This window comes from Anomalospiza imberbis, chromosome 16 (assembly GCF_031753505.1).
Source record: "Anomalospiza imberbis isolate Cuckoo-Finch-1a 21T00152 chromosome 16, ASM3175350v1, whole genome shotgun sequence".
Taxonomy (NCBI): Eukaryota; Metazoa; Chordata; class Aves; order Passeriformes; family Viduidae; genus Anomalospiza; species Anomalospiza imberbis.
Genome location: NC_089696.1, coordinates 7,708,958 through 7,732,565, shown reverse-complemented (window position 1 = coordinate 7,732,565; position 23,608 = coordinate 7,708,958). Strand labels below are relative to the sequence as shown.

The following is a 23,608-nucleotide window of genomic DNA, read 5'->3' as shown; positions in this document are numbered from 1 at the left end:
AAGTAGTCTAAAATAGAGGTTCTTCATTGAGTAATTTTCACTGGGCTTTTTATGCCACTGAAAAAAATCTGTAGAGGGGCATAAAAATTGCAACCAGCAAATATCCCCATGGATAAATCTCCTTAAAACAGCTGTTTTTCTTACAACACTATTACACCATCATCAATAGCTTGCTGTTCAGGAATACAATTTACTACCAGAATAAGTGTTTCAGGAACTGGTGTCATCATGTTTGTGGATCAGTTCCTGATTGTCTGCTAAGATGAGCAAGGTAACTGGAATGATTTCACATAGACAGTTGATGGCAACGTTACTCAGCTGACCACTGCACCCATTCCTCCAGCTACTGTGCTTTACTTCTTGGAGCTTGCAGAAACAAGGAATTATTTTCCTGTTGCCAAATAATTAGTACTGCTGCACATTCAAGGTTTTTTTTGGTTTTGTTTTTTTATTTAGTATTTATTACATATACCAAGGTTTTCAGTTCAAGTTATATCATGGCTAAGCACTCAAGCCATGTCAACACTACAAACTTGGCCAACAATCAGAGAGAAAGGTGTGATCCTCATCAGTACCACAATGCAAATGCCATTATACTGAAGGAAACCCCCCCCAAACTCTCCTTTCTGCAGAAACACGCTCTGTTTTGCTGGTGTGAATTAAAGCTACACCATGGGAATACCCTGCCAGTACCCCATGCAAGCACAGTTACCCTGGCACTGCTCCTCTGCTCCTAGGGGTGCTGTATCTTCAATCCAACCTTTATTTCCTCTTTTTTTTTTTCCTCCTTCCTTTCAACTGTTGTGGTCGCATAACTCCTTTATTTTTGTATCATCTTCAAAGCAGCATACCACATTTTCACAAAAGGAAATATTCAAAATGGTAATTTAAAAAAGTTTATTACATCAGTGAATCAGCAAATAGTATTTATTTCCAACAAAGCCACATTATCTTTTTGTCTTCTTTCAACTAGATTTAGCTGTATTTAATAGTAGCAAAAATGGGACTATAAAATGTAGAATGGAGATGAAATGAAAAAGTTGAGATGTAATCTGAGGACTATTCAAATACAATGTACTTCCAGCTCTTCTACCCAAAATGCAGCCAATTCGTGTACATTTATGCCTTACATTTTCATATATTTGCTATAGAATGCAAATATTTTATACCCAAATAAAAACCTCCTATAGGATAGGAATATCTTTAATTGCATAATGTGGATTCTGTTAATGAATTTATAATAATACAACCTCTCCATTTACAGACCAGGTGACATTAACTGGAATTATGGAAATGGCAATCAAATGCACTAGATGGTATGAATAATGGAGATACTGACTTTCTATCTACTGATACTCCAACCCACCAGGTGATTATTCAGTTTAATATTAAATACTCAGTCCAGCCTCAAAATAATGAAGTTTTAAAATCCCACGTTAAGTTTACTCAACAGTGGAAAACTGATGCTGGAGCATCATGTAGTCTTCAGATACACTTCAATGCCTTTAAAACTTGTTTTTTTTTAAGGTCCTAGCAATTTAGGAATCTAACTGTAACTATTCCCCAATAATGGTTGCTGCAAATTTCAAATCAATGAGCTTACTTCAAGAAAGCAGTCAGATATCAGGAAATCTTGTCAGTCCAGAATAGGAACAAGACAGTAAGTTTCCCTCGCTTTTAATTTCTTCATTAGTTTAAGATCCAAGGAACTGTAGGTTTTGTTCACTTGGTAGAAACAAAAAAAAAAGTTACTTTTTAAACCCTGATTCACCAAAAAAATAAAAGCCCAGAGATTTGCAGACATAATAAAATTTATTTAAATTCCATGCATTACGGTAGCTACAAGTGTAGTCATATGAAACTGAAGGACAATAACTTCTTCTGTCCATACAATGTAGCTGTAAGTGAAATGAATGGGAGTTCCACAGTTACAAAGAAACAAACAAAACCAAAAAAAAAAAAAAATCCAAAAAAAGGTAAATCTGTTTCAGTTTTGAGTTTCAATTCAGATACAGTCACTAGACTGTAAATCTTTGGGGGAGAAGATGGGCTCACCAATTTTACAGCTGAGAATGTTTAGTTTAAGATATTCTGAAGAAGCTCAGAAGATACCTTTTAATAATTACTACTAATAATCTGGAAAATGAAAAAAATCCCTTAGCCTTCATCCTGATTGGTAGAATCAGGACAGCAATTGCAGACAGTCCATTTTCAAAGTGCAGCTAAATAAGGTTTTATTATGCAGCTCCTTCAAGTTGTACTGAGTAAGCTTTACTTTGAACCAGTTTTGCTTTAATTTCTCAAGAAAAAACTTCACTGGTCCTCATAAGCTTACATTGCTTTTTGATATGCAAAAATTTACAGACTGTGCTTGATTCTGACCCTCCCATATTTCAGTATGTGCAAACTCTTAGGGATTTAAATAGTCTTTCTCCCTCTCAGTTCAGACTGGTCTTTAAAACAGCAAGGATTATCTGGCCCTCTAAATTAAAGACAGGGTGAACTGAGTAATTTATGTAACTGGCACTTTTTTAATTGGCCCAGTTCTCCCACAAAATGTAGCTCTTATAAATACTACTAGGCACTATTGCCACAGATTCTCTTATTTTTGCAAGTTTCGCTGATTTACTGGTTGTTAGCATTTTCTGCAGTTAAGAATTTAATAATGCTGAATTTTTATAAAGACACAATATGTAGTTCTAGCCATCAAAATTGACTTATTGTGTCTAGTAACAATGTTAGGTCAACCTAAATTTGCTGAAGATATTAACAAATGTAAAGCTAATGAAGGTACCACATTTGCATGAATGTTTTTTAATTTCCAGAATGCATTCAAGAAAGGGAAGGGGCAAACCTAATTATTTTAATACAAACTTGGTTGAGTGCCCAATTGCCTCATTTAAAACTCTGTGTGTGTGGAGGCTGAGGAGTTTAGAAAAGTCCAAGTAACCAAATATCTGGGTTACTGGGAAGTTAAAAAGCTAATGCAACTGCGTTACATCTGGATAAAAAACATTATTCAAAAGCAATTCCAATACCGAAAAAGATTTCAAATTGAATAGTTTATTAACATGGTAGTCATCTTTGTAACATGTGCACACACACTCGCACACTCTGAATGATCTGCCTGGAAAAAAGAGGTCTTAATATAGATGCTGGGGGAAATTAAACATTAAAAATCCTTTAGATTTTCATAATTATAGACAATTATGTCCACATCACTTACAAAGCTATTGCCGAATCTTTCCAAGGAAGCAGAATTTGGGAGAAAAAAAAATTGTTTTTGGGAAAATTCAACAGTGGCATAGCAGAGCTCTCAATATGAGAAAGCTGACATAATGTGGACCTTTGCTGTGAAATTTGTCTTTGCAAAATATGGGGAGAAGTTTATCAATGGGCAGAAAATAAGACGGCGGTGTGAAGTAGGCTTTTGCTGAGTCGATTTTCCTCACAGTATTGTGCAGGGTCATTGAGAAAAATGCTTAGTCCTTCTCTGGAACCAGTTTCAGAACTTTTCCAATTGCAATGGTCTTACCTAAACCAAGGAGACAAACAGAAGAGTTATATTTACTGTGAAAGGAATGTAGACATCTCCAAGAACATGAAAACTTGCACCAAAATACAGGCTCTTGAGTATCAGAAATCACAGAATGAAGTATTATGTTGTAGCATCAGTGTATTTTAAAAGCACAGTAAAATTTCAGAAATAGTAAGCCTGCTATTCTGACAGCAAAGAACACACTGTGGATTCTGGAAAGCCTGCTTCTACACTCATCTAAAGAGAAGGCAAGGCAGAATCACTACCAGATCTGTTTACTACTTTTCAGATAATTTATTTTAAACGCATCCCACAAATCTGTGAGTTTACCAGGGTCTGCATGTGAAAGCCCAACATACAACCCCCCTGATACTTTTCAACTTTAAAAAGTGAAACTATGGTATTCATATTGTAGGTGGACGTTCGAGGACACATGGAAAAAGCACTGCTGGTTATTTTTCAAATCCAGTCTTTTGTTTCACAATGCATATTTCTGTACATTATTCAAATAAAACTGTCTCTCTGTTACTAGCAAGGATTCTGCACAATGACAACAATTTGCTTAGATTTACTTTTCCATTGTTAACCAGAGAGTGATTTCCACTGGATACCAGTATTTTAATACCTCACTGCCATGTGGCTCTGAGTCCAAGTAAGCTTTTGCAGCAGTCAGTACCTGCTGCTGAAGCAGCCTTACCCTCATCCCTTAAGGTGAAGCGACCCATCTGAGGGAAATCTTTGAATGTCTCAAGGCAGATCGTTCCTGCTGTCCTTAAACGCGCAATGCAGACTTGATCTTGTTTCACAAAACGGGGCCGTGTCTTACTTTTTTCTCCTGTTTTTTTGTCTACCAAGCAGATTAAGGCCTGTGTAAGAAAAAAAATGATAGCTGCGAGTGCAAAAGTAAGGGTTGTTTTTCTTTACAAACAAACAGAATTGGTCTAAGAAAGAACATACTTACAAACAAGTACATGGAAAAGTTTGCATTGTTTATTCAGTCATGACATACACCACTTTTCAGAGGGCTTATGCTAACAGTTACAGCCATTTTTGTTTGTGTTAGGGCACAGCCAAGAATTCCATTCAAGGCTGGATAATTTGTTGCTTTAGCTACTCTACAGGCGTATGACATGACGGAACTCATCATCCAACAACTGGATTGTTCCTATTCACATCACAACTTAAAATGACACTTACTGTTATCTCAACTTCTTCAATACAGGTGTGGATGTGCAGCACTGCATTATAACCTGGGCAGATAATGGATTTGTGCTCAATTATCACTATCTGTAAAACAATTCAAAATAAGTGCATTTTTCCTAATTTCAGTTACAAAAGAACAGAGAATAATCAATGCAGAACTATATTAAAAAGTCTATTGAACAATATACACATAAATTTTTGTCAAAGAGCAGAATTTTCTAAGTTTATAATATGGAAGTAAAAACCTGATGAGCTGGCCTGATGAGGTCTTGCTTTCACCATTATAAGTATCTAAAGCTTCATTGAGAAGTTACATTCAAGACAACTTGTATTTTAAAAACTCAAATTAATGATGTCAGTGTTAAGTATATATATTATTGCCCATTTAGAGATATGGCAGTGAATAAGAAATCTGAACTGAAACTTGAAACTACCAGATTTTTAGATTTGGCAAAACATAAAATATTTCCATGATTTTTACACCTCTACACAGCAATTAAATGTTCTTATTCTACCTGGGCATCAAATGTGCGTCCAGAATGACAAAGGTTGTTGAGATCACAGAGAATAAATCCTGGAAGGATCTCTTCCTCTTCAATTCCCTTCAGTCTGATCTTTAGATTTTCACCTGGGGCTACTGAGTCAGTTTCTACATCATCAGAAAGGATTCCAAGAACTTCCACATTGTGCTTAAAGAAAACAAAAACATAGTTTTGCATTGTGAATATTTTAGTCAGGTACAAAATAACTGTAATATAACAGTATTTCAGTAAATAATTCCATTACAGTTTAAGTTAATTATATTTGGTTCTGTCAAGCTTCAGAACATTTAAAATATTTGAATGATGAATTACTAATATTTGAATTTTTTAGAAGAAGTTTTTTACTTTTTCAAGTTTTTCTTCCTGTTTCCCTTTGGGGGAAAGAAAAAAAAAAGGAAAGGGATAAACTCTTGAGCAATATTAACCCACAGCAGGTAAAAGGCTTAGTGGGCCAACTATACAAACATGAAATAAAATCCAGTTAAGTGTGATAATTTGTAGTCCAGCAACTGAGTTTACTAAGGCAGGACAACCGAAGTTCTGACTGCTAAGGAGCTACACAACAACCACTGTGCCCAGAAACATCACCCATGTAAAATGTTAGAGCTTAGTTGTGTTCAACAGAGCAACAGAATGTTTTCTGATTTAAAGTAATGAGTATCTTTAAGAACAAAGCTCTTTTTTTATGGCAGTAAATTTTCTAAATGTCTAAACCTTACCATACCTTGTTTGGCATCATCACAAGCTGTTGTCCTTTGCAAATAGAGCCCGACTCCAGCTTCCCAAGGACCACAGTGCCCATGTCCTTCACGAAAAGAAATCATTACATAGCAACTGAAAACATTTTCCTAAAGAGTCCACTATTTATTATTTATCTCTGAGTTTGATTACTTAACTCTATGAATATCTAGCACTGCTAGACTTAGTATTTTGGAAATTGTTCTCATGAAAGATTACAGATTTCAGGAGTTTCATATAATGCCAAAATTATTTACTTCCCCTTCTCTCCTCTATTCTACAGTTGAAATGTAACATTAGCAAAGAAGAAAGATACCCTCTAAAAGTACAGTAAATAGTCCATTTACTGCTTTCTGAAAACAGCCTCTTTATACTTTCTATATTATTATTTTAATCTGTACCTTATATTTATCCACAATTGGCAGCCTGATTGGTCCATCAACTGAACGGTTGAAGTTTGGCAAATTATCCAGGTATGGAATAAATGGTAATCCACTAAAAAAGCAGAAGGCATTTGTTTCAATTTCATGAGCACCCTTCCATTTAAAAAAAAGATTACTTAAAATGGATAAATGCAGTCCAACAAAAGGAATCATATTCATTGTGTTATCATTTAGAAAAATGACCTCTAAGACAGCTAAATGTATTATAAGATCCCATCAGCAGTGTCCACTTTACCCCAACCAACATACTAATACATAGGAAATGCATGTTTTTAAGTTACATTACAGGCATATTTTACATAAATTAATTATTCCTTTGAGACTCACGACAGATGTACAACCAAAATATATTTTGGAAATACAAAACCATAAGCTATGTCCAAATGTGATTTCCATTGATTCTTTTTAAAGTACACTGAATATTGCAAAACATGACATCCACTGAGAGACATGGCTTGTCCCTAATTATAATACAGCTTCAAGCAAACTGTTCACATCAAACAATTACTCATTCTAGCAACGTCGGCTGCAGCATCACTGGCAAATTCTAGTGCTCGTAAGGCACTCACACAGCCAAAGAACACTGCTAATATTTTACTAATAATCTTCTGCAGTTTGCAAATGCTTTTCATTGGCACGTTGCATGGCTGTGTTCTTGTTGCTCTGGCTGTATTTCCTCAAGCACTTTGGCACACAGCTACAACATACCACGCTCTGCTACCTCTCAGCTTCACTGAAGCATTTACTTTTATTGAAATATAGCAATTATTCAAGTTGCTCAATTTGAGATACATACATATACCAAGGACAGAATTCTGACTGTTCTTTAAGGTTTGCTCCAGTCAGTCCTGAGCAGGGCATGAAATGAATGTCCTTTTTGGGATTGAAGCCAACTTTCTTCAAAAATGGCACCAGTTTCTCTTTACATTCCTCATATCTATTAAATGACAAGCAGATCAAGGTAAGTTCCACTTATGCCAGCATAACATAATCCTGTGCTTTAAAAAGCATGCAGACATTTCAGTTCCATCATTTAAGTTACTGTGTGAGCAGCAAGCAAGCCTAATTAAGGTCTGGAGGCCTATTTGCATCTTCTCCCCAGCCTTCCAGCACAGCTCGGTATTGTCAGTTCCCCTACTCCCCCTCACTCCTCTGCTCCATAAAGCACCATCAGTGCTCTCCCTATGCTTCAATGACAGGGCTGGGGAGCAGCAGCACAAGCTGGAGCTGCTTAAAGCAAGAGATCCAGGCCAGCACAGCAGGACAGACCACGCAGACACCTCCTGAGATCAGGCTCCAGGCTGGCACTTCAGTGCTGGCTCAGTCTCCTCCAATCTCCTACAGTTTCTGGAGGTTTCGTGCTATTTATTTCTGTCACACTGCCTCCTCTCAGTTTGGGGTGAATTCAGTAATGTCAGAAGGTTGGGGCAAGACCAAGACAGAGAACTGGGTGTGCCTTTGTCTCTTAGTGAAGCAGGCTGACATTCCAAGGTTGCACAGGCCCTCACAGCTTCCCACTAAAACTTCCACAATTCTGGGCAGAACACACAACAGGTTCTCTGACAACTCTGGCAAACTCTACTACTGAAAATACAATTGCTTCCTTTTTTAGGCTCAGTATAAAGTTTCCAAGTCAACAATTAAATTATGCTAGAATGCATGGGGGTTTGTTAGGTATGTCTGCATTGATCCAGGCAGTTGACAGTGAATGTTGGGAGTGTAGAACTTGCAGCTTAACTGAGAAGCACTGTCCTAGGCACTGAGCTTCTGGTTTTCCAGCCAGTTTTAAAACCTCTGCCTTTAGGTCACCAGTCAACCATTCTTTCAGCAATAATGGGATACAAAAATTACCTAGGAATTATTCTATTGTATTATCTGTCAATGAAGATTAGTTTTTAAAATTAAACTCACCTTTCATTGCTCCAGTTTACAGTTGGATCATCCATTTTATTAATAAGAACTATTAAATGCTTTACACCTGCTGTTTTTGCTAACATGGCATGTTCTCTTGTTTGTCCACCTTTCTCAAATCCAGTTTCAAACTCTCCTTTTCTTGCAGAAATAACCTAATTAAAGATACATATTTTAATAAAGGCTCTACAATTCTCTCAACAGAACAATCAATAATACTGTCTTATTCAAAAAAATTTGGGTAGTCAGACCTAGTAAAAGCTTCCAAAATGCACTGGTATATTCTCAGTATTACCCATTAATTTCTGCATTGACATGTAAAAAAAACCACATGACATCTGTGGACAGTTTTAAGAAGCTGTTAAATTACTTCAAAACTCACTCATCTCAGTAAATGTAACATTTGAAAATTCTGCCTTCTGTAAGTAACCAAAAGAATAAAGAAGTAAACAAAAAATAAAAACCAGAAGCCTAATTCCACAGCAAAAGCAAAATAAAAGTATCTGATTTGTCCTTACCAGCACAGCAAGATCAGCTTGAGAAGCCCCACCAATCATATTTGGAACAAAGCTCTTGTGTCCAGGAGCATCTAAAATAGTGAAGTGTTTCTTCTCCGTTTCAAAATAGGCACGACCCACTTCTACTGTTTTACCTTTGTCTCGTTCTTCTTGGTTTGTGTCTAAGGCCCACGAAAGGTACCTAAAAAAAATCCCAACCCAAAGACTCTATTGTTGTATTGATGTTTATTACATTTATATATAATTTTTTAGTCATAAGAGACCTTATTTTTGCTAACTTATTTTAACCAGCTCAGTATTGCTAAATGCAAAGTCACTGTTGGTCTTTGAAATACTTTACTGATTTGTGTGTACAGTGAGCTGCAGAGCCCACTGCCAGCTCTCCTTCACACATCTACAAGGATTAATTTTTAATAATTCTAATAAACAATTTTCATTTTCTAAGTTCTTCAGCTGAGATCTAACTTCAAATAACTTAAATTTTGCCTCAGTCTCAGAAACATCTCAGGATCAAATACAAAACAATTTTTCCTTCTCAGCATAATTAACTAAAACATTAGTTCTACTTGCATATATCATAATTGAGAAATTATAATTACTAGTTCTCATTTATTTGCACATATTAAGCAGAAGTTGGCTATGAAATAGACACCATCTTTATTCACACTATCTTTGATAGATATTAAGCAGAAGTTGGCTATGAAATAGACACCATCTTTATTCACACTATCTTTGACAGATTTTCATTATATAGACTCTTGTCCCCTCCTAATAATTTTTCCCCCTGGGTGCCAACAAGTTAGCTTTCAGTTAGATAAACTGAAATTAAAAAAAAATACTTTGATCGGTCAGGTTTTGTGAAAACCAGTGAATATAAAGAAGAAAAAAAATGCTCTTACTAAGGATAGAGCAGTGGTAATAACTCCACTGAACTGGTTTAACACAGCAATAGTTTCACCATTAACAGCAACCTGTAGATATCCTTAGCTTTTGTTTTGTAGTGACTGGGTGGTGTCTGAAGAGATGCTGCTTGGACTATGGTTGCTTGGTGAAAAGAACTATGTCACCCTTTCTATTCCCCTCTCTCACACATAATTCAGTGAGTTCAGGTCAATGCCCATCCCCTGAGGATGCTCTGCCCCTAAGGAAGTCTTTAACTGCTCCTTTTCCAGAGCCCTCTGAACCCCTTTTATCCTCCAGCCAAAAAGAGAAAGCTTTCAAAACTGAAATCAATTTTGCAGGAGTTGTCTGAAGCAGAAATCAGGCTGCTACATGTGCTGTATACACACACTGCCCCCACGAAGCCCAACCAACCAAAAAACAACAAAACCCAAACCAAACAGGAGGCCCACAAAAACTCCACCCAGGACAAGAGCACCATCGTGCCTGGAAGAAGCCAGGGCAACTGGGACAGAGACTAAAACCAGTTTCATTGCAGTAAAGGGTAAAGTGTGATACTATCTTCATCAAGTTCATACCATGTTTCTCTGTTTTTTTCTTTAGCTTCTCTTTCATATTTTTCAAGTGTTCTTTTGTCAACCATTCCTGTCAAATACCTAAGAAGAGGGAAAATAAAAGTGCAATTTTACACAAAGCAGAAAAGGATTTCCAAATAGTTACACACTTATACAATCCCCACACGTTATGACTGGGAAATGAAGATCCTAATTTTTTTTTAAATCTTCACAGAAAGGACAAAATTTAACCAATAGTATAAAGCAGTTTCAAGTTGCATTTTAAAATACAAAGAAAAACAGCCATGTTCTAAAAAAGTGATTAATTTAAAAAAGTTTATAATGTTGGCTTTTGCATAGTTGCTTCTACTAAGTGAAAATCCTATAGCAATAACATTAATGTGCTGGAATTAAGAAATTCCAAAGACAGTAAGTACCTCAATTGACAGGGATAGAAACATTGTTATAAAAGTATTATCATATGCTGATTAAAGCCACAAAGAAAATATTACTTATTTGAATTGGCGTTTTTTAATTTACAATAACAGGAACTCTAAAATTTAAGTTTCCTTACATTATTTGTCCTCCAATAGTTGACTTGCCAGCATCTAAAAAAAATTAATTCAAGTAATCAACAATGTGCAATTCTAGAAACAGCAGACCATTATGAACTAACTCACCTAGTTTGTTTCCCAAGGATTTATTTTTTGAACCATAATTTAAGTTTTTGAAAGCATCTTGCACCATCCTTTGTTCCCATTATAATTTGTTATCAATTAAATTACACCAAATTTTGAACATGCTGTTTTCATATATGTCAATTCAGCATTATCCATAACAAAAACCCCTCACCAAGCAGTGATCCAGCTAAAGCCAGGGTCAGGAGTGTGGGAAGCTCTTGCAAAGTCCCCTTCTCTGCTTCCTTTATCCCTTGTCCCTAACCTGTGTGGGCTGCTCTTCAATATTGGGATGTACCTCTGCCCACAGCCCCTCTACTTTCTGTGACTCCATTCTGAATTTACACAAGGACCGAAATTGCAGTACTTTTAAGGTGGAAAGTAACTACAGAAACAAAAAGACAGAATTTACTGTATAACTTGTGATTCAATAATTCTTCTCTACTTCTGACACCAACCAAGTTTTTATGAAGCTTGTTGAAACTATTAAATGAAGATATTTTGCTATAAATGCTTCTTTTAACCATGAATTATGTTAATATATTGCTGTAACCCTACACATTTTGGTATTTAGAATAATAATTTTTGAATCTAATAGCAAGAACCCTTTTTATTTAAAATAAGCAGAAAAGAAGCACAATTTTCTGATTTTGTTCTTTAGATCATAAACACAGATGTGTCACTTCAGCACTCAACAGGAGCAGGTACTTGAGAAATCATGAACACAGGCACTGTTGTGTCCAAGAGAACACACTCTACCCTTGGCCCTCTACCCCTGAAAACCTTTAAATTTTTCCTTTTCCAGAGCAGCTTCATTAGAATGAGTGCTCCTGTGAGCCTCAAGACATGGTGAATACGAAGAACAGCATTAATTTCTAATCCTCTGAGTTCTAGGTAATACACAACAGACAGATCCAACTACTTCACCGTCACTTAAAACTTACCTACGTGTCCAATGAATACTACATTTACGTGCTCTTTTTTAGGAGCACCTGGAGGTGCTACAACAGATTTCGGTTTTGGTATTTCCTCCTCCTCTTCCATCATTTCCTGAGCGCTCTCTTCAGAAGGCCCCGCATCCCCTGCAGGACCACCTCCTAGCTCTGCTTCACTGGGTTCTTCTTTGTGGTCCCACGACTCTTCTGGGGACATTTCTGTCTCTCCATTTTCCACTAAAAATGAACCAATTAGATATATTCATATAGATAAAGAAATGAAAAAGAATTACCCCGGGGGAAAGCCCCTGTCCCAAAGGCACAATCTCAAGGCTTTAACTACTGTTAACGTCTGTTAACATTTTCCCATAGAAAAAGGGACAACTGCTGCTCGTTTCTGAAATTATTAATACCAGGAGCTTTCAAGCTAGCTTGTGTGCTGACAAAAGAAATCTAGGATACAGAAACTTCTGTTTTAACAAGGCAACAATTTTACAAAGCAAAAGCAAATCTGAAGATCCACTCAGACCAGCACAGTAGTCTGAATCCACAGACACACATGACCATATGCTTAGAAAGCAAAGGAGAGGGATTATAGTTTAAGTTCACTCATAAGCCATATAAAAACAATTAGAAAGATACAATTTCCATGTTCTGATTGTTCACATTACTGACCACTTTAAAATTTTTGCTAATCACCATTCCACACATGTTAATGGAGCTATTTGATAATATGAAATTATTTTTTTAATAAAGCACTCATCATTTTACAGTGTCCAAGCAATCCAGTTTCAGGTCTCAATGCATACTAGTGTTCAATTACCTCTTTCCTCATCCAAGTATAAAGATACAACAAAGTACACTAAGGACTATTTGTAAGGGTAAAGGCTCTACTATTTTGTTTGCAGTGATTCAGCAAAAGCACTGTAGTAGTACATTACAGTACTATCAAGTAAAAAGGAACAATTCTCATCTTACCAACAGATTCTGAAATTTCCATGTTAACAGCAGCATTTGAACCTAGAAGACAAAAAAAGGGAGAAAAATGAATCATTAAAGACACATACCTACCATGACAGTAATCAAGAACAAAGGAAAATGAGTGACTAAATTAATAAAAGGATAGTTCAGATGTTTTAGCACTTGCCAAAGCTTTTTAATATACAGGTTCATTTCAAAAATTCTGCTTCATGCTAGTTTTATGATCTTCCATAAGCTACTTTATGAGCCTTTCCCAACTGCCTATGAAACTGTAAATAAATACAGATAATTACATTGCCTTACAAGAGTAGTATGAGAATAACAAAGATTGGAAAAGGCTCACAGAGACTGAAAAGAGCTTATTTGCAATAATTTCTGAAAAAATTGTGTAATGAAGATACAAAAATGCTTACCTTCACAAGAGGCTGTCTGCTCCTCTGGAGAAGGCTCTACAGGTGCACCTGCAGAGAAAAAAAGTTTATCTTTTCAAGTACAATGAAGTGACCAATTTCCAAAGTTTGCCATGAAAGACCATCTCCCAACTTTATTGCAAGAAGTGTATGGAAAGAATAACCACTTCCCTCCCTGCCAAGTGGTACTAAACACAGCCTCTAAGCACAGATACTGCTAAAGAACACTGCCTAAACATGGTGAAAATAATATACCACTTCTAAAAACAACCCATTTTTTCCTCCTGAATGGAAAGATAGACTTAAAGCAAGCAATTTTTCTATACACAGTATTTTACTTGCCCATCCTTTTTGAGCAGGCTGGCTATTGGTGTTAGCGGTGTTTAAAAATACCAAAGCAGTTTCATTGTATCCAATGACACAATGTGGTGTCACAAATGCAGGGAAAGGGTCTGCCAGCAGCTGCTTACAGCCATGTCTACACTGCTCTTGTGCCTCACTTCCACTAAATGTTGAGTAGAAAATAGAAACAAGCTCTTAAAAACAAATTCTTAACATATGCTGTAGTTATTAAATCAAGAGATGATAAATTCATTCAGATGTCTGGTAAGTTTGCCAGTCCTCTTCAACACCAGAGCACAGTCCCATTATGTGGAGGGCAATCTCACTGGTCAGGTGTATCTATCAAAGCCATAAGTATGTTTTTTTGGATAAATTACTCAACCCTCTCATGCACTAAACCATACCACTACATTTTATGCTGAGATGTAACTAATTATTAAACCTACTAGGAGTGATACATTGCAATTAACACTTGCACCACTCAATGTTTTGGGACGTTATTTCACATGACCAAGGGGCCTTCTATAACTATACATAAAACCTTAACCTGTTTACTTTTCTCTTGGTGTAAGTTCATAATGCTTTGAAACAAGTTATGTTTTTTTTCAACCACATACAAAATTCATACCCTCTGTTTAGCTGTACTCCAGCTCTCCTTCAACTGAATTCTGAACACGGATCTTAGAGCATCACTTGCTCTATACGCATGATGGGACCTAAAGATGAAACAAATCCCCTCAAAAGAACAAAGCCATACAGAGAAGGACCTGATTCTAAGCCTCTTTGCTTTCGCACTGTTTGCGTATTTACTGCAGACTTCTCTAAAGTGGAGCAGCGCCGGGAGAGCTGGCAGGGGGCCAGAGGACAGGGCTTTGCAGGCAGGGTGAATGTGGGTCACAGCACAACATCCAGTGGCCAGCAGCAAACCGGGGAGGGGGCACAGCAATGCCTGACTGAAAGCACTCCCTGCACTCCTGTCTTGGATCCGACATGAGCAACACTCCTGAAAACAAACCTGCCAGACTTGAAGAGAATGATTTAATATAATCAGTAAAAGTGTAAGAATACAATACCCTTAGATCCTTTTAATGAAATGATCTATAATTCCTATTTGGCAGCTGGAAAAGACACCAAGCAGCCCATTTTTGAGTGTGGTAAGCAGGTGGCACAAAATCTAGGTATGAACCTAAAGCCTCCATTTTGTAGCACATCAGAAGATTGTTGGCTATTTCACACATACTGTGGTTGGGATGCATAAATATTTTAATTATAAGATCATTTCAACAAGCTTTTGATTTCACTCCAGAACTTTGTCTGTAATGAAAAATGTATCAAATGGCAGTATTAATGCACTTGCCTTGGAACAGAAGTTCTGTGAGTGGTTGGAGAGCTAGTTAATTTCTGAGAAATATATTGTCAATCAACAGCATTCATATAAACTCAGTTTTTACTTTCTGGTCTGCAATACAGCACGTATGCACACAGGAAAAAAGTTTCTTCACAGCCAACAGAGAGGAAGTAGAAAAAAGGCCCCTCTATAAATTTTGTACAGGTCTAGCACACGAGAGTCAATAACACAGCTTGTGCATGGATGCTGCAGAGTACTAGTGTACACAACCAGGGGGCAACAGATATTCAGCTATAACCAGAGCCTTTTATTAAACTCTGGTTGCTTTGGTACAAAAGTGGCAGACATGCTTTGGAAGAGGACACTGAATTGTATCAAACATAAACTGTTCAGAGCAGAAAGAAACATAAACCACTCAGTAAAAAAAAAAACAAAACAAACTGTTAAGAAACCAAGTAAATAAATAAAGAACCCTAATTTCAAAACTAACATGCTCTGAGTCACAAAAATAAACAGTCACCACAGTAATTGTTTACTTCTGATAAACAAGTTCAGGTTATGTCAGGTTATTTCAGACAAAGGCTCATATTTACCATACTCTGTGTGGAAGTGAACAAATTGCCTGAAATGTGCCTTAAGACCATCATCTCAAAAGAAGGATGCAATCCTACTGCTTCCTTAGCATTTTGGTCTGTCACCTCATTTGTGAAGATCATCCAGACAGGAATCTTTCATATGAGAGGGACTCAAAACATACTTTGTAGGAAATCTGGTTTTAAAGTCAAGACATGCCTTAAGTGACGCCAATTTTTTAATGCCTCAAATGATTGGATTTACGCATGACAAGCAGCTGTTGGATTTTACACCTAACCATCTCCATCTCTCCTTCAAGCCCTAAGTCAAGAACTGCTGCTGCAACCTTATCCGCAGTATTACATGGAGTGAGTGGCTTATCTTTACTCCTGCTCAACATCAGAGCCTTAGGACATTTTATGGAATGTCTCTGTTGGCAATGCCAAGGGCAAAAATGGATACAGATGCTGCATTTATCTACTGGTACCATCAGACCATGACATTATGTAATTCAGAGTCTTGTCTGGAAAAGGTAATTGTGGGGATTTTTTAAATGCAAAATTCGCTGGAAGAGTATGTACACTACCAATACAGAGTCCAAAATTGCACAACTTGTAAAACACAGTGACTGATCTCTTCAAAATACATCTCATGTCCTAAAGAATCCACTCTGCCTACTTCATTCACACAGCATTCTACTACAGCTGAAGAGTTTGTTGCATATCACACTAAATTTTGTACTTGTTGGCATTTTTCTTGTACAATAACCAAAGCTGCACAACTACAACAAATTTGAAGTTATCATCCAACTTCTGAAAATACTGTTTTAAAATACTGTAAGCCACGAACTTTCCAGCATTGACATATTAGAATGCTTGTAGATAAACAACAGAAAATTGCTCTTTAATTAAATTTATATTAGAATGTATCAAGTTTTTCATATCTAGAACAGGTACAGCTGGCAAAGTAGGAACCAATATTAGAAGAGTGGTTAAAACACAAATTAAAGTCAAACTCAACTGCTAAGCAGTAGTGACAACCTCCGTCTTTACACAAACCTCAGTGTTCACCAGATGCATAGAAAAAGCTGATAAAGGTCTCCACACAAGTAAGAACTGCCCAGTGGTTAACTGGTAATTCCTCAGCAGCAAACCTGAACCACAATACAAATGCCTTCACAGAATTGATGAGAGGCATAAATTTGGTGCAGTACACAGCAGCACTCAGCTCCCAGCCTGCTCTGCTGCTGGAGTGATAAGAACCCAGACAGGACTGGAACCTGACAACTGGGGTAGACTACAGAGTTAATGAAACTCTGCACCACACCGCAGAGAGATTAAAAAAAAGAAAAAGTAAAAAAATAGAAAAGGCAAATTCAGCCTGAAATAAACATCTTATCTAAAAACTTAGATACCTGTATAGTGAATTTGTTATTGCTTTTCTAATACAGGTATCAAGTTCCTTCACAAGGATTCCTGAAGAGTGAAGAAACATATGACACACACCTTAGGATTCCCATCACCTTTTTGTATGTGTAATTACAATACCTGAGTTCAGCACATATTTACACAATAGTCATACAGTCTCAACAGTTTTCATGCATTACATAACAGATGTTTGCCCCCCCTTTTTTTTAAATGAAAGCATAAAGGGAATTACAGAAGAGTAAAAAAAATAAGTCCGCATCAAACACACACAGCATGAAAAGCAGAATAAAAAAAGCCCCAAGAGATTCTTAGATAACAAAACACACAAAAATTACGTCAAGCACAAATAAAGCTAAACAAAGTGCTTTATATCCAATACTTTAAATTGTACAGAAAGAAAAGGTTTTCAGGAGTTCACTGTAAGGCAGTTGATTTGAAAGTTAAACCCAAAATTATGTCCTTCTCCCTGCCCTGCTTTATAGCCTATGCCCCAGCTTCACCAGTGGACACATCAGTTTTTAAAATGCACCAAAGCAAAAGCAGCTTTAATAGTTTGACGTGACTCTGTAAAACTCACAAAAAAAAAACTAGCACTTGTTTCATATTCATAGGATTTCATTATGTGTTAGCTTAGTAAAGACCCACCTTCTTCCTTCTCCAGTGAGGACACACCTTAAGTTTATCTTATCTAAACTTGACATGCTTCTTAACAACTAAGTTTAAGAAAGCTTATGGGGATTTTCAGGGAATATACTGAAGTCCTCTTTTGCTTAAGGTCAAGTATTTGTGCTGAGTTGATAACCTGATTTTTAAGACAGATAATCAAGAAACCAAGCTCAGTATTTTAACAGTTCAGGATTCCACTCTGACAAAAATCTCTCATAACCCAGTATCTTTAGTATGAGTCATATTTTAGTATTGCATCTCCTGTCCTAAACTAACTTTTGTAATGAAATACAATCACTGTCATTTTTCCATAGACCTCTTCAAAACATAGTCATTAATTTAATGGATTAAATTATGACTACTTTATGCCTTTATAATAAAAAACACAAAGTAAAACCATCTTTCTATCTTAGCTTCATACAATCCGCTACTTCTTTTCCTTGCATATCTCTCATCACAGAACAGAAGAAAAATGCCAAAATTCTTTAAATGGAACTGTAAAATCAGATTATAAATAGAATCCAAGAATTATCCCAATTTATTTTTGCGTTCATTTTGATAGAGCAATCAAGTTTTAAGATAACATCATGCTTTCAAACACATTGAAGCAGTAGCCCAAAGCAGAGCACCAAACACATGGTCAGCAGGCTGCCTCAGCCCCCAGGACAGTTCATGCAGCGCACAGCCGACTCCCAGGGCTTTGTGTGTCCTAGTCATGCAAGGCCACGAGGGTGATGAATTATTCTAAGAGGAGCAACACAATCCTGGCCACCTTCCTGGGGACACTTTAGATGTAGACAAAGGACATCTGTGTAACACACTGGCACCCTGAGTGCATCACACAGGTATGTTGCATCTGATCACCTGTCAGTGCCAAGACATCCAGCCTTTCTCTGCACTGACTGTTTCAGAAGTGGTTGTACAGCTCACTTGTCTAGAGAAGCTGATACAGAAGAGTGCTCTAGATAGTCAAGTGCCAACTCAAATCAAGATTTTCAGATAAGAAGAATTTATCCCATATACTGGCACTGACAATACAACCCTGATTTGCTGTCATGTGAGCAGTCCAAGTTTGCAGTTCTGAAGGATTAACAGTAACACTATCAGCACTGGTGAGGAAATCATCAGCACAGGGCTGCTCCAAGGCTGACATGAAAACCGTGTAACGCTTTAACACAACAGCTTCTTGAACTGTGGGCTACTAGTCTTGGACAAGCCTTTCTCAGCAAGTTCACATGCAAAGTGAAGTCTCTTGAGGACTGAGCCGATGAAGAGTCTCACAGTGTAAAATGAGATACCAGGCTTTGGAGAACACAGTGGTAGAGAGAACTCATCATCCTGCTCTGGAAACTCCAGGTTTCAGAACTGAAGTAGATGATGCTGAAACTCCACCTCTTGTGTCTGACTGACATATGCATGTCTCAGCTACTACAAGGTCAGAAAAAATGAGGGCAGGGAAAAGCAGGAAGAAAAATGCTATATCCATTTATTTACAGCACTTGAAGGTTGAGGATGTCCAGCTGCTTGAATGCAACTGTTTCAGAAGTGACTACTGCAGGCAAGTGAGGATATTTAGGGAGTGAAGCAAACAGGGGCACTGAATCTTAAGCCAGATGTTTGCTTGGCTCAGGACTGTAGGGGCAAGTTGTTTAAACTGTAGTCATTAGGGTTAGAAATTCATTTGAAGTGGTCAAGAGAAGGACCAAATTAAACGTAGCCCTAATACCACCAAAAGGACAAATGCTTTCCTTACACCCAGTGCTGTGTGTCACACTTTTCATTCTTATTATTTTCATACTAATGATGCTTTTACTCTTGCTACTACCACTGCATACTTCAAATCAGTGAACAATTCAGGTTGGAAGGGATCCCAGGAGTTAGCTAGTTTAGTCTCCTGCTCCAAGCAGATTCAACAGTGAATACTTCAAAATTATTTCTGAAAAGAAGAACTAACACAAAATATAATAAAGACCATACAAGGAAGCTGTGATAAATTTTACCAAGAATCCTGTAATTACTCAAGAACTATGACAAAAACTGAACCACAAAAATGCAGATTGATGCTGCATTTTCAAAAATGTTTTGATTCTCTCATACCCAATTAAAAAAAAATTAGAAATCTTATTAATTGGAGGTTGGTGTTAACTATTCCCTCTGAAGCATGCCTTGATACAAAAACAAAAAATGTAATTTTCTGCTACATACATCTACAAAATCAATGGAATATAGTACAAAAAGAAGTCATAGAAGCTAAAGAGTGAAGCTGCAAGGCACAGTTGTGACTATGAATGTTTAGAGGCCCTAACACAATCTACCATCATTTCATTATCACACATGGCCTTAATTTAGTTGAGTTTGCTAGTCCAGCAACTGCCAGAGAGTCCCTCCAGAAGTACAACATGTCTGTGACTCCCTCCCAGTTCACCCGGCACGTAACTGCGCTGCAGCCGTGGCTGTCACAGACAGAAAACCTACAAGTCTTCATTTCACATTTCCAACAGAATCCAACAAAGAGAGATTTTACACAAACGAGTTTGACTTGGACACAATTGGATAAATGCAAGTCCTCATAGCTACAACATTTAGAACAACTGGTTTTAGTATATTCCTTAGGCTCAAAAATGTAAATAATATGCTTTTCCCATATAATCAAATTATAGTTTCAGAATTATTTTGGAATGAAATTATCTCTGAGCATAAGTTATATTGGTGGTAAACATCAGTCAGCTTTCTTCCTAATATACAATTTCCAATCAAATGAAAGCATGTGTAAACCACTTTTAAAGTAAGCTATTAGGAATGCAGGTCTCAGGAGTTTCCCAGTTTTAGAAAGTGAACATCTTATTCCATAAATGGCTTCTGAGAGTGCTCCTTCTGTGCTCTAAACATAAATGACAGGAATTTTATTCAAATTATTATAAACATTAAGTTAGCATGCATGAAAGGAAACACTATTACACACTGCAGCCACACAATGGAATCAGTCCTGTGGAATTTTTATATGCCATGCTGCTACTACACATTTATCCTGATCCATAATGGTCTTTGATTTACTAAGGAATTACAACTTGAACAAAACCCCACCAAGAGAAAGTTCCAAGAAGAAAAGCATTACTACAACTTAACTTTAGGCCACTGAAATTCCTCAAGTGACACTCAACTTTTTAGATTTCTTAAGGTTTAGATTTGTCAAGGCTAATTTAGGTTCTTCCCACTACAAACTATGTAATGAAGAATGAGTGTCACAGAGCACCTAGTTCCCTATGGGAACAAAAGCAAACTGGGTTGCTGAAAAGTAACCTATTCAGCACCATTGTCTAATCACATGTTGTTCTGACTTATTTCCAGAGCAAGCTCCACCTAGTTCTTCCAGCCAGGAAAGTAGTTGTCACCTTATACAAACATCTGCAAGGAGAAGACTGTCAATTACCTCCTGTAACCAAGCGCATCAGACCCGGAGGAGCACCCAGCAAGGACAGTATTCCAGTTAGGAAAGAAACAGAATTCTTAACTGCAGCTTTTTGTCTGCCTAATCTTAGGGATATTGAAGCTACTTAGAGAAACTCAAAATCCTAAACCTTAAAGAAGATATAGCAATCAAGGTAAATTCAAACCAGGTAGATTATATCACTATGTAGGAAATGTACTCAGAAACGAAGACACAAAGCAAAGCTATCCTGATCACTCCAGATGATCAGACCGTTTTCAAGCCATCCCTAATTTCTGGAAAGAAGAAGCTCATCACAGACTGCAGAAGTAGCAAAAAAGTGGGGAAAAGAAGAGTGAAGAATAATGAGTAGGTGAAGAGATGTAGTTTGAATTCCTACCAAAAAAATTAACTATAGAATGCCTTAGATGAAATCTTAAAAAGCAGACAGGAGAAAGAAAAAAAATTAAAATTATTCTAATAGTATTCGAAACAGTAAAAAATCTTTCAATATTGGTTACACAGCTAAAAAACCCAAACCTTTGATTCAGTCTGCAATATCTGCAATACAGGAATGGATTTTGAAGATTAGTCAAAGGTGCACCCAGCCCCAAGCTACCCAGTCTACCTCTACATCTGTGAACTTTACCATATACCTTCATTGTAAATGGAATTCAAGAGTCTGCCCATGGCTTCTCTGGAGTTTATTTTAATGCACTTAGACACTACTTGCCTGCACAGTACATGAGCTACAAGTTGTGCTAAAAATCAGGAGTGCTGAACAGCTGTAGAGAACACATAATCTAACATAAGGAGCAGGTTAATATTCTGTTACAAAAATATTCAAGTGTCATGTATAAAAGTTATAGATTTTAGTTGTTAACAACTATTAAATTTAGATACTAGGGAGATCAAGACCAATTAATATATTAAGGCAAAATACAATAAAAAATAAGCCACAACCAACAGAAAATGAGGCCAACATAATGTAACAAGTAGTGTCTTTAGTGAAATTAAATTACTAGATAAATACCTGAAACACTAGCTTGCTTCATATTATGCCAACAGGGATACAGGAAATTATAGGAAAAATTAGGAAGATCTCAAACTCCTTAGCTGCAGGAATGACAATAAAACACTACCACAAAGTTAAGCAGCATGTCTGATGTTTGGAAGAATCTTCAGTTTGGAGCTGAAAATGAAAAAGTAGCTCACCTTTAACCTGCCATATGCAAAGTAAATCTAGTATAAACATTGGTTGTGCACACAAAGATCCTTTGAAATCAAAACCAGGGTAAATTTCAGGTTATTCCATTAGCTGAGGCCAGCTGGACAAAACTCCCTTCCCTACTAATCCTTTATCGGCATTATGTTAGGAAAAAAAATAAATTACTTGATATAATCTTCAAAAAGACATTTAAGATACATCTGAGCCACTGGTGGCTGAAACAGTGCTTTTCTCCCCAGCAACACTAAATTTATTACCTCCAAAATCTTCGACAACACCTAGAGTTACACGTTATATATTACATATATTATATTTTTTTTATATATTATAGGAAGAGCAGAGCTACGTGGTTTTTCCCCACCATGGGCGACCCTTTGCGAGCAAAGGTCCCAGCAAAACGCACACGGGACGCGCAGGGAGCCAGAGCACGCCGGGTCCTGCTGCTCCCGGGCAGCGCACCCGCGCCCGGCGCGGCCCCGGGGAGCCACGGCCCGCGGAGCCACGGCCCGCGGAGCCACGGCCCGCGGAGCCGCGGTGCCTCCCCCGCCCGGGCCCCCTGCAACGCGGGGCTGCCTGGGGCGGCGCTCCCGCCGGCCGCTGCCCAGCCGGGCTCCCCGGCCGTGCCCCTCCCGCTGGGGAGACACTCCCGCGGCCGGACGCTGCTCCCGCGGCCGGACCCCCGCCCGGCCCGGCTCCTCGCCCGCCCCGCGTGGCCCTTTCCCTCGCCGCGCTCGCCCCGCGCCCTCCCAACATGGCCCCCATCCCTCCCTGCCTCCCTCGCCCTCCGCGGTGCCGGCCCCGCGGTTACCGAGCGGCGGTGGCGGCGGGAGGCCGGGCGGGGGCGAGGGCGGCGGCAGGCCGGGCGCCGGGCCGCTCCGCAGGAAGGACGGCACGAACTCGGCGGCGTGGACGTTGGGCACGAAGGGCTTGGCGTTGACGTTCAGCTGCCGGCTGAAGGCCGCCCCGAGCAGCTCCTGCTGCGCCTCGGCCTCCGCGGCCGGCGGGGCGCAGCCCGGGCCGGCGCCGCTGCCCGGCTCGATGTCCGCCTGGTCCCAGCAGTCGGGAGCCGAGTCGCTACTGCTCCCGCTGCCGCTCCCGTTCGCCTCCATTTTGTGGCGGCCCCACAAGGCTCCGCGGCCCCGAAGCGTCTCCCGGGTGAGGGGGGAGCCGGCGGCGGTACCGACTCAGCACTCGCTCCGCCGATTCCGCGTGTGCTCCGCCGCCCCGACGCGAGCGCAGTGTGGCCT

The 23,608-nt window shown here is 38.4% G+C and overlaps 1 protein-coding gene and 1 long non-coding RNA gene across 3 annotated transcripts in view; one reads left to right on the top strand and one right to left on the bottom strand.

Moving 5' to 3' along the window:
• Positions 1–16,981, top strand: part of LOC137483603 (uncharacterized) — a 26,153-nt gene extending 9,172 nt beyond the window's left edge. The window contains exon 2 of the long non-coding RNA XR_011004554.1: positions 15,596–16,981. This is a non-coding gene — a long non-coding RNA (uncharacterized lncRNA). The remainder of the gene's footprint in view (positions 1–15,595) is intronic.
• On the bottom strand, positions 3,044–23,608 carry GSPT1 (G1 to S phase transition 1). 2 transcript variants are annotated; one of them, XM_068206827.1, is made up of 15 exons: positions 23,170–23,605; positions 13,354–13,401; positions 12,938–12,979; positions 11,969–12,196; positions 10,922–10,955; positions 10,372–10,449; positions 8,894–9,074; positions 8,376–8,530; positions 7,261–7,401; positions 6,423–6,516; positions 6,008–6,088; positions 5,257–5,430; positions 4,736–4,825; positions 4,236–4,404; positions 3,044–3,535 (listed from the first exon to the last, which is right to left on the bottom strand). In XM_068206827.1, exons 1-15 carry the CDS (start codon positions 23,468–23,470, stop codon positions 3,483–3,485), a joined length of 1,869 nt encoding a protein of 622 aa, XP_068062928.1. In that variant the 5' UTR covers positions 23,471–23,605; the 3' UTR covers positions 3,044–3,482. The 2 variants fall into 2 exon arrangements, with proteins under 2 accessions (XP_068062928.1, XP_068062927.1); XM_068206826.1 differs by lacking the exon at positions 3,044–3,535 and having other exon boundaries at positions 4,150–4,404; positions 23,170–23,608.

Excerpts from the sequence above, each read along its gene's own strand:
- GSPT1 (XM_068206826.1), bottom strand. The coding sequence starts at position 23,470 with ATGGAGGCGAACGGGAGCGGCAGCGGGAGCAGTAGCGACTCGGCTCCC. Across the intron at positions 10,450-10,921 it reads ACTATTGGAGGACAAATAAT|GTATTTGACAGGAATGGTTG; the intron begins GTAAGGAAACTT and ends CCCTCTTCTTAG. Across the intron at positions 7,402-8,375 it reads GTAAACTGGAGCAATGAAAG|ATATGAGGAATGTAAAGAGA; the intron begins GTGAGTTTAATT and ends GTCATTTAATAG.